A 15,355-nucleotide genomic window follows, 5' to 3' on the forward strand; every position below is an offset into this window, starting at 1 on the left:
ACACCCCTCCCTGAACCCAGGGTAACCTTCAAAGTGGAGGGGACACCAATTGATTTCCTTGTGGACACTGGCACCCAGCATTTGGTGCTTTTAAGAGACCAAGGTAAACTTGATACAAGAAAATCTTGGGTCCAAGGGGCAACTGGGATGAAGCAATACTCATGGACTACCCAAAGAACTGTAGACCTGGGCACGGGCCGGGTATCCCACACATTTATGGTTATCCTAGACTGCCCATACCCCTTACTGGGAAGAGATCTATTAACTAATATTGGGGCTTAGATATCCTTCAATCAGGATGGACCTCAGGTTACAGATAGGCAGGGGTGCCTAATACAAGTTCTGACTGTTCAGTTAGAAGATGAGTACGTGCTTCACCAAACACCACCCGGGGCCCCAGATGGTATAAATGACTGGCTCCACTCTTACCCGTTAGCATGGGCAGAGACAGGAGGAATAGGATTAGCCCTTCATCGGCCTCCCGTCTTAGTGGAACTTAAGCCTGGAGCAGAACCTATAAAAGTGAAGCAATACCCCATGGGCACAGAGGCGAAGAGGGCATAATCCTGCACATTAGACGCCTCCTTCAGGCAGGTATATTGATCCCCTGCCAGTCAGCTTGGAATACCCCTCTGTTGTCTGTTTAAAAAACACTTACAAATGACTATCGCCCAGTACAAGATTTACGGAAAGTAAATAAGCGGGTAATGGACATCCACCCCACGGTGCCTAACCTGTATACACTTCTCAGTGCCTTGTCTCCAACTCAAAAGTGGTACACAGTATTAGATCTAAAGAATGCCTTCTTCAGTTTGCCTCTTGCCCCACAAAGCCAGGCTATATTTGCTTTTGAGTGGAGCAACCCAGAGGAAGGCCTCAGTGGACAACTGACATGGACCCGCCTACTGTAAGGCTTCAAGAATTCCCCAGCCATCTTTGATGAGGCCTTTACATGTAGACTTAGGTGAATTCCGTAAATCTCACCCTGATTTGACCCTTCTCCAGTACGTAGATGATATATTAATAGCAGCTGCCACAGAGCAAGATTGCCTGCAAGGAACACGAGATCTACTTGCCACCCTGGGACACATGGGATACCACGCATCAGCAAAGAAAGCCCAAATATGTCAGCAAACTGTGAATTATTTAGGGTATGTGCTTAAAGATGGCCAGAGATGGCTGAGTGAAGCCAGAAAGCATACCATACTTGGAATTCCTGTTCCCACTACTCCCAGGCAAGTGCAGGAATTTTGGGGAATGGTTGGATTCTGTAGATTATGGGTGCCGGGATTTGTTGAAATGGCTAAGCCCCTTTATTAGGCCAAAAAGGGACAGCCTTTCCAATGGACAGCAGAAAGAGATCAGGCATTTAAAGACCTTAAGACTGCCTTGTTAACCTTGCCTGTGCTAAGCCTCCCTGATATCACCAAACCTTTCCACCTATATGTGGATGAGCATAAAGGAGTGGCAAAGGGGGTATTAACCCAGACTCTGGCACCCTGGACCCGCCCACTAGCTTACTTGTTCAAAAGACTCGATCCAGTAGCTTCAGGATGGCCCCCTTTTCTATGTATTATAGCAGCCACTGCCCTCTTAGTGAAAGATGCAGATAAACTCACCTTGGGGCAGGAACTGTTAATAACAACCCCTCACACCAATGAGGGAGTTTTGAAGCAGCCCCCAGATCGGTGGATGAGCAATGCATGGCTGACTCATTACCAAGGTCTCCTTCTGAATCCACTGAGGATTCAGTTCTTACCCAGTACAACTCTGAATCCTGCCACTCTTCTGCCCAACCCAGATGCACAGGTGCCACTACATCACTGCCAACATATGCTGGTGCAAGTCCACAGCCTCCGCCAAGATTTGACTGATCAGCCACTGCCTGATGCTGAGGAAACCTGGTACACAGATGGCAGCATCTTCGTGAAAGACGGACACAGCTATGCAGGGGCGGCGGTGGTTTCAGAAACTGAAACGTTGTGGGCTGAACCCCTTCCAAGTGGAACTTCTGCCCAACAAGCAGAACTTATAGCCCTTACCAAGGCCTTGGTACTGGGAGAAGGGAAGAAGATCAACATCTATACAGACAGCTGTTATGCATTTGCCACGGCCCATATCCATGGGGCCATTTACCAAGAGAAGGGATTGCTGACAGCAGAGGAAAAAATGATAAAGAATAAGCAAGAAATATTGGACCTCCTGACAGCCATCTGGTTGCCAAAAAAGCTAGCCATCATTCACAGTCCAGGCCACCAGAAAGGAAATTCCCCAGTGGCCAGGGGGAATCACCGAGCCGGTGAAGCAGCCAAGGATGTGGCCCTCAGTATGGCCCAGGAGCTAACCCTCTACTTGCCTGATCCAGGAGCACCAGTGTTACCTGAAAAACCCAAATATTCCCTTGAGGACCTGGCTTGGCTCCACACCATTCCTCAAGCACATTGCCCAGCGAAATATAACAGCTGGTGGCGCACTGCAGATGACAGAACTATCCTCCTGGCACAGTTAGGAATGGAAGTGCTCCAACGCAAGCACCAGTCCACCCACATGAGCAATAGGAAATTAAAAGATCTAGTTCTCCATGCAAAAATTAAAACTGAGTGCCTAGACACCAAGATAGACCAAATCATCGGGGCCTGTAGGCGTGTCAGCTCACCAATGGCAGAGCGGGTCCTGCCGCTCCGGGAACCTGAGAGCAAGGAGACAAGCCTGGTGCATATTGGGAAGTGGACTTCACAGAAGTCAAACCAGGTCAGTATGGATATAAGTATCTTTTAGTCTTCATTGATACCTTTTCTGGGTGGGCTGAGAATTTCCAATGAAGCACAAAACCGCCCAGATAGAGGCCAAGAAACTGCTGGATGACATCCTCCCCAGGTATGGACTACCAGCCCTGATTGGCTCAGACAATGGCCCTGATTTTGTGTCACAGGTAACGCAGGGGGTGGCTATGGCTCTGGGAACTACCTGGAAATTACATTGTGCTTACAGGCCCCAGAGCTCAGGGCAGGTAGAAAGAATGAACAGAACGCTAAAAGAGACCTTAACCAAATTAACTCTTGAGTCTGGCAGAGACTGGGTGGCTCTCCTTCCCTTTGCTTTGTATAGGGTGAGAAATTCTCCTTATAAGCTTGGACTGACTCCCTATGAGATACTCTATGGAAGACCACCCCCTATTATTCCTAACACTTGCGTAGAATTAATAACTGAGGCAGATGATGAAAATTTCCTCCTCTCCCTTCGGTGTTACCAGCAGGTACAGAAAGAGTGTTGGCACTGCCTGTGGGCTACTTACGAGGCTGGTCCCGTACCTGAGCCCCAAAAGTTCCAGCCTGGCAATTGAGTCTACGTGAAGAGGCATCGCCAAGAGACTTGGAACCCCGGTGGAAGGGCCCATATGTCGTGATCCTGGCAACACCCACCACTCTCAAAGTAGACAGTATCACCTCCTGGGTACACCACACCCACGTTAAGCTCACAGACCCATTTGCCATTCAAGAGGACTTCATTCCACAATGGAGAATCCAGCGGGCCAAAGGCAACCATTTAAAACTCAAACTGAAGCGCTCCCCACCTACTTGATGCTGATATTACTTGTGTGTATCCCCTTGTGTGCCTTCCCGTATGCTAGTCCTCATCAGCCATGTAATGTCACCTGGTGAGTCTATTGGGGACCCCTCCATGGGTACAGAAACATCCTCATCCGGTCAACAGACTGGACACTGTTAAATTCAACCTGGGGTACACATCCCCAAAACCCTTGGTATCCAGATTTATATGTGGACCTAGATCAGATATTAGGTCTGACTCAGAGTACCTGGAGTCCCCGACATAGCACGTACTATGAATGTCCAGGCCACAAAGTGGATAAATGTGGAGGGAAGGAGCACTTTTTCTGTAAACATTGGGGCCATGTTTCCACAGGTCAAATCTGGTGGGCACCACCAAACGCCCCAGACTTAATTGAGATGAAGAGAAGTCCCGGTCCCTGGTCATATATAAATGGCAGAAATAATTGTCATCGAACAGGGGTTCTCGGGGAATGGAGATTATGTGACCCAGTTCTTATACAGTTCACAAGTCTGGGGAGAAATCGCTAAACCACTTGGGAATTTGGGGAAATTTGGGGACTCCGCCTCAACAGTCCCATTCAGTGGGGACCATAGGATTTTCACACCTTGAATGAAAAAGGAGGACTTATTAAAATCAAGGTAGAGGGCAGCGCCTGTGGCTCAGTGAGTAGGGCGCTGGCCCCATATACCGAGGTTGGCGGGTTCAAACCCGGCCTTGGCCAAACTGCAACCAAAAAATAGCTGGGTGTTGTGGCAGGTGCCTGTAGTCCCAGCTGCTCGGGAGGCTGAGGCAAGAGAATTGTATAAGCCCAAAAGCTTGGAGGTTGCTGTGAGCCGTGTGACGTCATGGCACTCTACCGAGGGCAGTAAAGTGAGACTTTGTCTCTACAAAAAAAAAAAATCAAGGTAGAATATAACCCTGTTCCTGACAAGCCCACACGAGTGGGGCCCAAAAATATCTTTCCCCTTCCGGCCGGCCCCCAAGTACTTCCAAAGTATACGACCCAATCTCCACTAGCCTCCTGATCGCCTAATTTCAGTAAGATTCAGTGATTCAGTTCGGGTATCTGGACCCCACTTGGGAGCTGCTCACGAGCACCTATCAAGTGTTAAATTTGACCAGGCCGGATCTGACAACAGCCTGTTGGCTCTTTCTTAGTGTAAAACCCCCTTATTATGAAGCTGTTGCTATTCTTGGGCAGTATTCAACTGGTGAAGCATCGGCCTGCCAGTGGCATCAGAGTCACCCTAAACTCACTGTCCAAACAGTAGTAGGAAAGGGACTGTGTATCGGGACAGTACCTGAGTCTTACCAGCACCTATGTAATGTCACCGTTCCATGGAATGGAACCGGGTATTTGATACCTTCAAGCAATGCTTGGTGGACTCACTCGACAGGTCTGGCCCTCTGCATACATGTAAATCAGAATAATGATTACTGTGTCTTGGTGCAGCTGATACCAAAAATAATCTATCATGAAGAGAGTACTGTACTTCAGAGATTTTTGGGCACCTTGAGCCCAGTCCCACACAGAAAGTGGGAGCTAATTATGGCTCTCACTATGGCAACCTTATTAGGACTAGGAATAGCTGGGGCCAGGACTGGAGTGTCTGCCCTAGTCCTCCAGGATAAGAACTATGGTGCCCTCTGGGATGCAATTGATCTGAATATTCAGCAATTAGAAAAATCTATTACTCTCCTCCAAGAATCCTTAACTTCTCTTTCCAAGGTAGTCTTATAGAACCGGAGGGGACTGGACTTGCTGTTCCTTCAACAAGGAGGGCTGTGTGCCGCCCTAGGTGAGGAATGTTGTTTCTACGCTGATCATTCAGGTATAGTAAAAGAATCAATGGCTCTCGTCCGAGAAAGCCTGCACCAGCACAAAATAGACAAAGAAAATGGACAGAGGGAGGAGACAATATGGCGGACTGAAGCCAGCTTTCTTTTTTTTTTTTTTTTTTTTTGGTTTTTGGCCGGGGCTGGTTTTGAACCCGCCACCTCCAGCATATGGGACCAGCGCCCTACTCCTTGAGCCACAGGCACCACCCTGAAGCCAGCTTTCAACAAAGGCTCCCATCCAGAAGGAGAGTTAAGGGACAGGAATTTAGTAAGTATCCTGGTGGACTTGAGCCTCACCAAGAGAGAAGGCTGAAGAACACACATCAACACCGCTGAGGCAAGTTGTGATCACAAGGACGCAAACAAAAGGTACAAAATCCACCACCAAGCGGACGGGAGTCCCCCTCCCCCATGAGACCGGCTCTAGAGCCCCACAATTGAACAAGCGGGCAGAAATTAAAGGCCCTCCCACTACACTCCACGGGAGAGACCTTCTAAAAACTGGACCTACCTCCCCTACTGGGGTGCCGTGGCGTTCTCCTGCCGGACATAGGGCTGAATAAAACTTTGGGAATCCTTTGCCGGCAACCCTGAATCCCCGGCGCTCCCCTCCCGCCCACTGAGGTCTGGAGGCCTGTCCCCCAGGACTTCGGATCCTTGGGTGATTTCTCAAGGGGAGTGGACAGTCCCCGAGTTGCGACTGGTCAGCATTGACTCTGAGGCGCGCAAGTGAGGAGAGGGCACCGGGCTGAGGGGGAGTCACGCCTCCCGGCACTTCCCTGCAGTGCAGTGCAGCCACCCTCCCCGGGCATACGGGGCCCAAGACTGAATAAGAATCTAGCCTCCTCGCTGAGAGCTGAGAACCCCTACTCTCACTCGGGGTCTGAGGGCCTATCCCCCAGGAGTTCGGCTCCTTGGGTGATTTCTCAAGGGGAGTGCACAGTGCCTGAGCTGCGTCAGGTCAGCGCTAACTCTGGGATACATGAGCGAGGAGAGGGCACTCTGCTGAGGAGAAATCAAGCCTTGGCGGCACTTCCCTGCGGTGCAGTGCAGGAGCCCTCCCCAGACCGTAGTGTTGCGTAAAACTGAATGAAACTCTAGCTTCCCCCCCCCCACTCCCAATCGGGGTCTGGGGGCCCATCCCCCAAGAGTTCTGATTCTTGGGGGAATCTCTTAAGGGGTGTGGACCCAGCACAAACTGCGGCTGCTCAGTGCTGACTCTGGGGCATGGGACAGAGGAGAAAAGGGTCGCCTGAGTGCCCACACCAGAGCAGCAGTTCCCTGGAGGTAGATCAACAGCCGTTTTTTCTTTAACGGCAGAACGCTCACTTCTGGATATTCTGAGGCCACACCCCCTGTCTCCCTGGGCAACCAGAGGAGGCCACCGGTGACACGGCTCACAAACCCGGGAAGCTTCCAGGGCGGGGCCGACCCAGAGAGGTGTTCAGACGCAATTCCCCAGCAGCAAAGACGTTTGAACTCAAAACAGCCCGTCTTCTGTAGGCGACGACAGGAACAGAGACAGAACCTCACAAAGTTGTCTGTTCTGTTCTGTTCTGTTAGCAGCATCCATCAGGGACGGGGCTAAGCCTGAGTGAACACTTCCTTCCCATCACCTGCATCAAACACTCAAAGATGTCAAGCTCCATCTCCTCCTGCTAGATAGCGGCAGTCTGCGGGGGCCTGGCAGACTTCCCTGCGATTCAGGCAGGTGCAAACCCCTGGAGTGTCTGTTCACTGCAGGCAACTGGGTTAGCCATCTGCAGAGATACCAGTGACTGGGTCCGACGGAGGGGCAAAGTGGGGAAGGAGACGTCAACCTTCCCAGACTGCTCTGTTTCCTGGGTGGCTCCTCCTGACTCCACGCTGCACTGGGGTAAGCTGTGTCAGAGGAATCACCAGGCCCCTGTGATCCAGTTCCCAGAGACCTCTTGAACCCTTCCAGCCGAGACAAGTGCTGATTGAGACAGTTGATTTGGACCCTTTGAACTGGGCTAATAGACTGAGGACTTTTCAGGCGGTGCCCTGGGTGTGCGATTGTAGGAAGGTTTGATTCTCCAACTGGGGCCAGAGGTGGGCAGGCGGGGTGACTTAATTGCTGATTTTTCCACACAGCTGAGACTTCAAGCCAGAGTAGAAGTTGCAATAGGATCGAACAGAAACCAGCTGAAAACAAGACAGAACCACTTTGCTCCACCACACCAGACAGGGCCCCAGTTTCTCAGGCCACAACACTGTACGGGCCCTCGATAAAACCCCAGGGGAAAAACCAAAGGGAGTAAAATAACCATGGGGCGGAATCAGTGGAAAAACTCTGGTAACATGAATAACCAGAATAGATCAACCCCCCCAAGAAAAGATACGGCAGATGTGATTGAAGATCCCATTCATAAACAACTGGCTGAGATGTCAGAAGTCGAATTCAGAATTTGGTTTGCAGACAAGATTAATAAAATGGAATTAGGAATTCGAGGAGAAATTCAAAAATTGTCTCAAGAAATTAATGAATTTAAAGACAAAACCACCAAAGACTTAGACACACTGAAACAAGAACTTACAGCCCTCAAAGATATGAAAAATACAGTAGAATCCCTCAGTAATAGAATGGAGCAAGCAGAAGAAAGGATTTCTGACATTGAAGATAAAGTCTTCGAACGCTCACAAGCTCTCAAAGAGGAAGAGAAATGGAGAGCAAAAACGGATCACTCACTCAGAGAACTCTCAGATAATTCGAAAAAAAACAACATAAGGGTTATAGGAATCTCGGAGAACGATGAAGTGGCTGCCAAGGGCATAGAGGCCCTTCTACATGAAATTATGAAAGAAAATTTTCCAGACATGCCTAGAGAATCTGAAATTCAGATAGCAGACAGCTTCAGAACCCCAGCACGATTCAACCCCAATAAGCCATCTCCCAGACATATCATAATTAGCTTCACTAAAGTTAACATGAAAGAGAAGATTCTCAAAGCAGCCCGGCGAAAGAAAACTATAACGTACAAAGGTAAGAACATTAGAATAACTGCAGATCTCTCTGCTGAAACTTTTCAAGCAAGAAGAGGCTGGTCATCAACTTTTAATCTCCTAAAGCAAAAAAACTTTCAACCCAGGATCTTGTATCCAGCTAAACTGAGTTTCATCTATGATGGAGAAATTAAATACGTCAATGACATTCATATGTTGAAAAAATTTGCCATAAGTAAACCAGCTCTTCAGGATGTTCTCAGACCTATCCTCCACAATGACCAACCCAATTCTATACCACAAAAGTAAACTCACTCAGAAACTTCAGATCAAACTCCAACTTCCACACTGGCGAAAGGATTAAAAATGTCCACTGGACCTTTGAAAAACTCGATATCCAAAATTCCACCAGACTTATCAATACTCTCCATCAATGTGAATGGCTTAAACTGTCCTCTAAAGAGGCATAGGTTAGCTGACTGGATACAAAAACTCAAGCCAGATATTTGTTGCATACAAGAGTCACATCTCAACTTAAAAGACAAATACAGACTCAGGGTGAAAGGATGGTCATCCATATTTCAGGCAAATGGTAATCAGAAAAAAGCAGGTGTTGCAATTTTATTTGCAGATACAGTAGGCTTTAAACCATCAAAAGTAAGGAAGGACAAGAATGGTCACTTCATATTTGTTAAGGGTAATACTCAATATGACAAGATCTCAATTATTAATATCTATGCACCCAACCAGAATGCACCTCAATTTATAAGAGAAACTCTAACAGACATGAATAACTTGATTTCCTCCAGCTCCATAATCATCGGAGATTTCAACACTCCCTTGGCAGTGTTGGATCGATCCTCCAGAAAGAAGCTGAGCAAAGAAATCTTAGATTTAAACCTAACCATCCAATATTTAGATTTAGCAGACATCTACAGAACATTTTATCCCAACAAAACTGAATACACATACTTCTCATCAGCCCACAGAACTTACTCCAAAATTGATCACATTTTAGGTCACAAGTCTAACCTCAGTAAATTTAAAGGAATAGAAATTATTCCATGCATCTTCTCGGACCATCATGGAATAAAACTTGAATTGAGTAACAACAGGAATCTGCATACCCATACAAAAACATGGAAGTTAAATAACCTTATGCTGAATGATAGCTGGGTCAGAGATGAGATTAAGAAAGAAATCACCAATTTTTTGGAACAAAACGACAATGAAGATACAAACTATCAGAACCTCTGGGACACTGCAAAGGCAGTTCTAAGAGGGAAATTTATAGCACTGCAAGCCTTCCTCAAGAGAACGGAAAGAGAGGAAGTTAACAACTTAATGGGACATCTCACGCAACTGGAAAAGGAAGAAAATTCCAACCCCAAACCCAGTAGAAGAAAAGAAATAACCAAAATTAGAGCAGAATTAAATGAAATTGAAAACAAAAGAATAATACAACAGATCAATAAATCAAAAAGCTGGTTTTTTGAAAAGGTCAATAAAATAGATAAACCTCTGGCCAACCTAATCAGGAAAAAAAGAGTAAAATCTCTAATATCATCAATCAGAAACAACAAAGACGAAATAACAACAGACTCATCAGAAATCCAAAAAATCCTTAATGAATATTACAAGAAACTTTATTCTCAGAAATATGAAAATCTGAAGGAAATTGACCGATACTTGGAAGCACGCCACCTTTCAAGACTTAACCAGAATCAAGTGGAAATGTTGAACAGACCCATATCAAGTTCAGAAATAGCATCAACTATACAAAACCTCCCTAAAAAGAAAAGCCCGGGACCAGATGGTTTCACATCAGAATTCTACCAAACCTTTAAAGAGGAATTAGTACCTATATTACTCAACCTGTTCCAAAATGTAGAAAAAAAAGGAAGACTACCCAACACGTTCTATGAAGCAAACATCACCCTGATCCCCAAACCAGGAAAAGACCCAACAAGAAAAGAAAATTATAGACCAATATCACTAATGAATATAGATGCAAAAATATTCAACAAGATCCTAACAAACAGAATCCAGCAACACATCAAACAAATTATACATCATGACCAAGTTGGTTTTATCCCAGGGTGTCAAGGCTGGTTCAATATACGTAAATCTATAAATGTAATTCAGCACATAAACAAATTAAAAAACAAAGACCATATGATTCTCTCAATTGATGCAGAAAAAGCTTTTGATAATATCCAGCATCCCTTCATGATCAGAACACTCAAGAAATTTGGTCTAGAAGGGACTTTTCTTAAACTGATAGAGGCTATCTACAGCAAACCCACAGCCAATATCATATTGAATGGAGTTAAATTGGAATCATTTCCACTCAGATCAGGAACCAGACAAGGCTGCCCATTGTCTCCATTGCTTTTCAACATTGTAATGGAAGTTTTAGCCACCGCAATTAGAGAAGAAAAGGCGATCAAGGGTATCCATATAGGGTCAGAAGAGATCAAACTCTCGCTCTTCGCAGATGATATGATTGTGTATCTGGAAAACACTAGGGACTCTACTACAAAACTCCTAGAAGTAATCAAGGAATACAGCAGCGTCTCAGGTTACAAAATCAACATTCATAAATCGGTAGCCTTTATATACACCAACAACAGTCAAATTGAAAAAGCATTTAAGGACTCTATCCCATTCACAGTAGTGCCAAAGAAGATGAAATATTTGGGAATTTACCTAACAAAAGACGTGAAAGATCTCTATAAAGAGAACTATGAAACTCTAAGAAAAGAAATAGCTGAAAATGTTAACAAATGGAAAAACATACCATGCTCATGGCTAGGAAGAATCAACATTATCAAAATGTCCATACTACCCAAAGCAATATATAATTTCAACGCACTCCCTATTAAAGCTCCACTGTCATATTTTAAAGATCTTGAAAAAACATTACTTCGTTTTATATGGAATCAGAAAAAACCTCGAATAGCCAAGACATTACTCAGAAATAAAAACAAAACAGGAGGAATCACACTACCAGACCTCAGACTTTACTACAAATCGATAGTGATCAAAACAGCATGGTATTGGCACAAAAACAGAGAATTAGATGTCTGGAATAGAATAGAGAACCAAGAGATGAATCCAGCTACTTACCGCTATTTGATTTTTGACAAGCCAATTAAAAACATTCAGTGGGGAAAAGATTCCCTATTTAACAAATGGTGCTGGCTGAACTGGCTGGCAACCTGTAGAAGACTGAAATTGGACCCACACCTTTCACCATTAACTAAGATAGACTCTCATTGGATTAAAGATTTAAACTTAAGACATGAAACTATAAAAATACTAGAGGAGAATGCAGGGAAAACCCTTGAAGAAATTGGTCTGGGTGAGTATTTCATGAGGAGAACCCCCCCGGGCAATTGAAGCAGCTTCAAAAATACACTACTGGGACTTGATCAAACTAAAAAGCTTCTGCACGGCTAAGAACACAGTAAGCAGAGCAAGCAGACAGCCCTCAGAATGGGAGAAGATATTTGCAGGGTATATCTCTGACAAAGGTTTAATAACCAGAATCCACAGAGAACTCAAATGCATCAGCAAGAAAAAAACAAGGGATCCCATCACAGGCTGGGCAAGGGATTTGAAGAGAAACTTCTCTGAAGAAGACAGGCACACGGCCTTCAGACATATGAAAAAATGCTCATCATCTTTAATCATCAGAGAAATGCAAATCAAAACTACTTTGAGATGTCATCTAACTCCAATGAGACTAGCCTATATCACAAAATCTCAAGACCAGAGATGTTGGCGTGGATATGGAGAAAAGGGAACAATTCTGCACTGCTGGTGGGAATGCAAATTAATACATTCCTTTTGGAAAGATATATGGAGAACACTCAGAGATCTAAAAATAGATCTGCCATTCAATCCTGTAATTCCTCTGCTGGGCATATACCCAGAAGACCAAAAATCACAACATAACAAAGATATTTGTACCAGAATGTTTATTGCAGCCCAATTCATAATAGCTAAGTCATGGAAAAAGCCCAAGTGCCCATCGATCCACGAATGGATTAATAAATTGTGGTATATGTATACCATGGAATACTATGCAGCCTTAAAGAAAGATGGAGCCTTTACCTCTTTCATGTTTACATGGATGGAGCTGGAACATATTCTTCTTAGTAAAGTATCCCAAGAATGGAAGAAAAAATACCCAATGTACACAGCCCTACTATGAAACTAATTTGGGACTCTCACATGAAAGCTATAACCCAGCTACAACTTAACAATAGGGGGAAGTGGGAAAGGGGGGGGTGGGTAGAGGGAGGGGTATCGGTGGGATCACACCTGTGGTGCATATTACAGGGGTATTTGCGAAAGTTGGTAGATGTAGAATGTAAATGTTTTGGCACAGTAACTGAGATAATGCCGGAAAGGCTATGTTAACCACTGTGATAAAAATGTGTCAAATGGTTTATGAAGTGCGTGTATGATGCCCCATAATCATATAATCGTATCATTGTATACAGTTATGATTTAATAAAAAATAAATAAATAAATAAATAAAAATAAATATGGAGGAAGGAAAAAAAAAAAAAAGAAAGAAAATGGTCAGAGCTGGTATGAGTCCCTGTTCAATTGGTCCCCCTGGTCAACAGTGCTAATATCAGCATTGGCTGGACCTCTGGCAATATTACTGTTACTTCTAACCATAGGCCCCTGTGTTATCAACAGGCTCGTTACATTTTTGAGAGAACGTGTAGGTGCTGTACAACTGTTAGTTCTCAAAGGCCAATACCGGCCCTTAGCAGAACAAGAAATGATGGAGACGCAGATGTTGGGGTAGGGCCCATGATTGGGCCCTTCAATTCACAAGTAGAGCGGGGAATGAGAGAACCAGACTGACGCCATCTTAGGGGTTCAGCCATTGTGTCAGCCATTTTGTTCAAAACTGATGAGTCACCATGAGTCGCAGGTTTCCACATTGAGTCATCGGCTTCCAATCAGAAACCTCCTTCTGGATTGGGCCATATGGCCGGCCCAGTGGCAGCCAATCCAGAAGCAGTCCCTTTCTTTTAATTGTATATGCCCACTTTGCTGTGCTACACTATAAAATACCCCTGTTACAGAGTTCGGAGCTCGTGGCTTGGATCCGTTGTAGTGGAGTCCTCGGGAGCCCAGGCTCGAGCTTGCAATAAAACGGCTCTTTTGCTTTTGCATCGGAATCAGCTCCCTGGTGGTCTCTGGGGACTTCGTGATCTGGGCATAACAGTATCTGACCTGTCTCTATGGACACATGTGTGCGATAATTGTGAGCATGTAAGTTTGGTTGCATGTATAGTGGAAATATATGTATGTGTGTGTATGTACGTACATATGAGTTATATGCAGCGCGTGTGGGCACACATGTCTGTGGTGGTAGTGACGTGTATATAAACATGGTGTGTGCACACACACTCACACTTGAAGTTACTTTTGGCGTATGTGTTAACTTCTATGAACACATATAAAACCTTCTATTGAAATAGCATATTTTACTTTGGAACCTCTTAAAATATTTAACATACAATAAGAGGCATCAGCTGACATTCTCCCAAAGTTGTTTGATGTAATATCTTCCTTTGATTCCTTGACTCTTTGCTAAAACTGAAGATATATAAAAATGTTAGGGCACCAGAAACCCTCCAGCCAGAGCATATTCTGATCTGAAAAGTCTTAGAGAAGAAAATAATCTGGCATTTTATTAATTTGGCCACACTGTGCCCTTTAGGTAAAGTTTAGAAACAAATCCCAAATGCCTTGCTCAGTCCGCATATTTCTTCAAATGTTGATATCTCAGATTTGGTAATAATTCTTTCCTCTGTGTGTTGTTTATTCTAAATTAAATTTGTATACGATATTTTCAGTTGTGTAAGGAGGGGATTTCTGTGCCTTCGTCAATGGCCCATCAATTTAAATATAGTGTATTCAATATAACACTATTCCAATTTAACAGAAGACTTCCAATAATCCTTATTGAATTATACACTTTAAATGGATGAACTTTTGAATACATAGAAACAGAGGCAGGGGATGGTGCCTAGGGCACCAGCACCATATACAGGAGGTGGTGGGTTCAAAACCCAGCCCCGGCCAAAAACTGCAAAAAAAAAAAAAAAAAAAAAGGCAGAACCATTGTTACCAGGGGTGGGGAGGGGTTGGTTAGGGGCACCGTTGCAGTTACACAGGATGAAGAAGTCTCCACATCTATGGGAGAGTGTAATGACTCTAGTTAATAATACTGTATTATATGCTGGAAATTTGCTAAAAGAGTAGATTTCTGGGGCTCTCTCCTTAAAAAAAAAAAGTTTTTTAAAGGAGCTGGGTGAGAGAAGGATAAGTGAACTTGCTTGATTATAGTGTACATAGCAAAACATCACATTGCACACCTTAATATACACAATAAAAAATAAAAATGAATGGGTGAGATTTATGATCTATAAGTTGTACCTCAATAAAGCTATTAAAATAGTTTTTAAGTTCATTTTAAGGGAGGGCGATATGTAATCTCTTTAACATGAGACTGAACTGTTTTCATGACTGATAGAGCCTTTATTTCTAATATGTAAGGAACCACCGGATTCCAGCGCAGGGGAAGGAGGCGGGTCACACTCCACACAGCGGACATGCACCTGCTATCCCACCCTGGCTACACGCAGCCCCCCTCACCCAGCTGCACAAACTCTCGTCTGCTCTTTCCACAGGAGGACTACAACCAGCTGAGGCCACTGTCCTACCCAAACACAGATGTGTTTTTGATCTGCTTCTCCGTCGTAAACCCTGCCTCTTACCACAACGTCCAGGAGGAGTGGGTGCCTGAGCTGAAGGACTGCATGCCTCACGTGCCTTACGTCCTCATAGGGACCCAGGTTCAAAGGCGGCGACCAGGGCGGGCGGGCGGGCTGTGACAAAGGAAGGGCCCTTCTGGTCCCTCCCCAATATCCTGTTGTGCCCAAGG

The 15,355-nt window shown here is 44.8% G+C and overlaps 1 protein-coding gene across 1 annotated transcript in view; it reads left to right on the forward strand.

Annotated features, from left to right (window-relative positions):
- The window catches only part of RHOJ (ras homolog family member J), a 114,022-nt gene that overhangs the window by 82,712 nt on the left and 15,955 nt on the right, over positions 1–15,355 (forward strand). The window contains exon 3 of the mRNA XM_053603061.1: positions 15,102–15,266. Coding sequence (XP_053459036.1) covers positions 15,102–15,266 — 165 coding nt within the window. The remainder of the gene's footprint in view (positions 1–15,101; positions 15,267–15,355) is intronic.

Source organism: Nycticebus coucang, chromosome 9 (genome assembly GCF_027406575.1).
Source record: "Nycticebus coucang isolate mNycCou1 chromosome 9, mNycCou1.pri, whole genome shotgun sequence".
NCBI classification, from domain to species: Eukaryota; Metazoa; Chordata; class Mammalia; order Primates; family Lorisidae; genus Nycticebus; species Nycticebus coucang.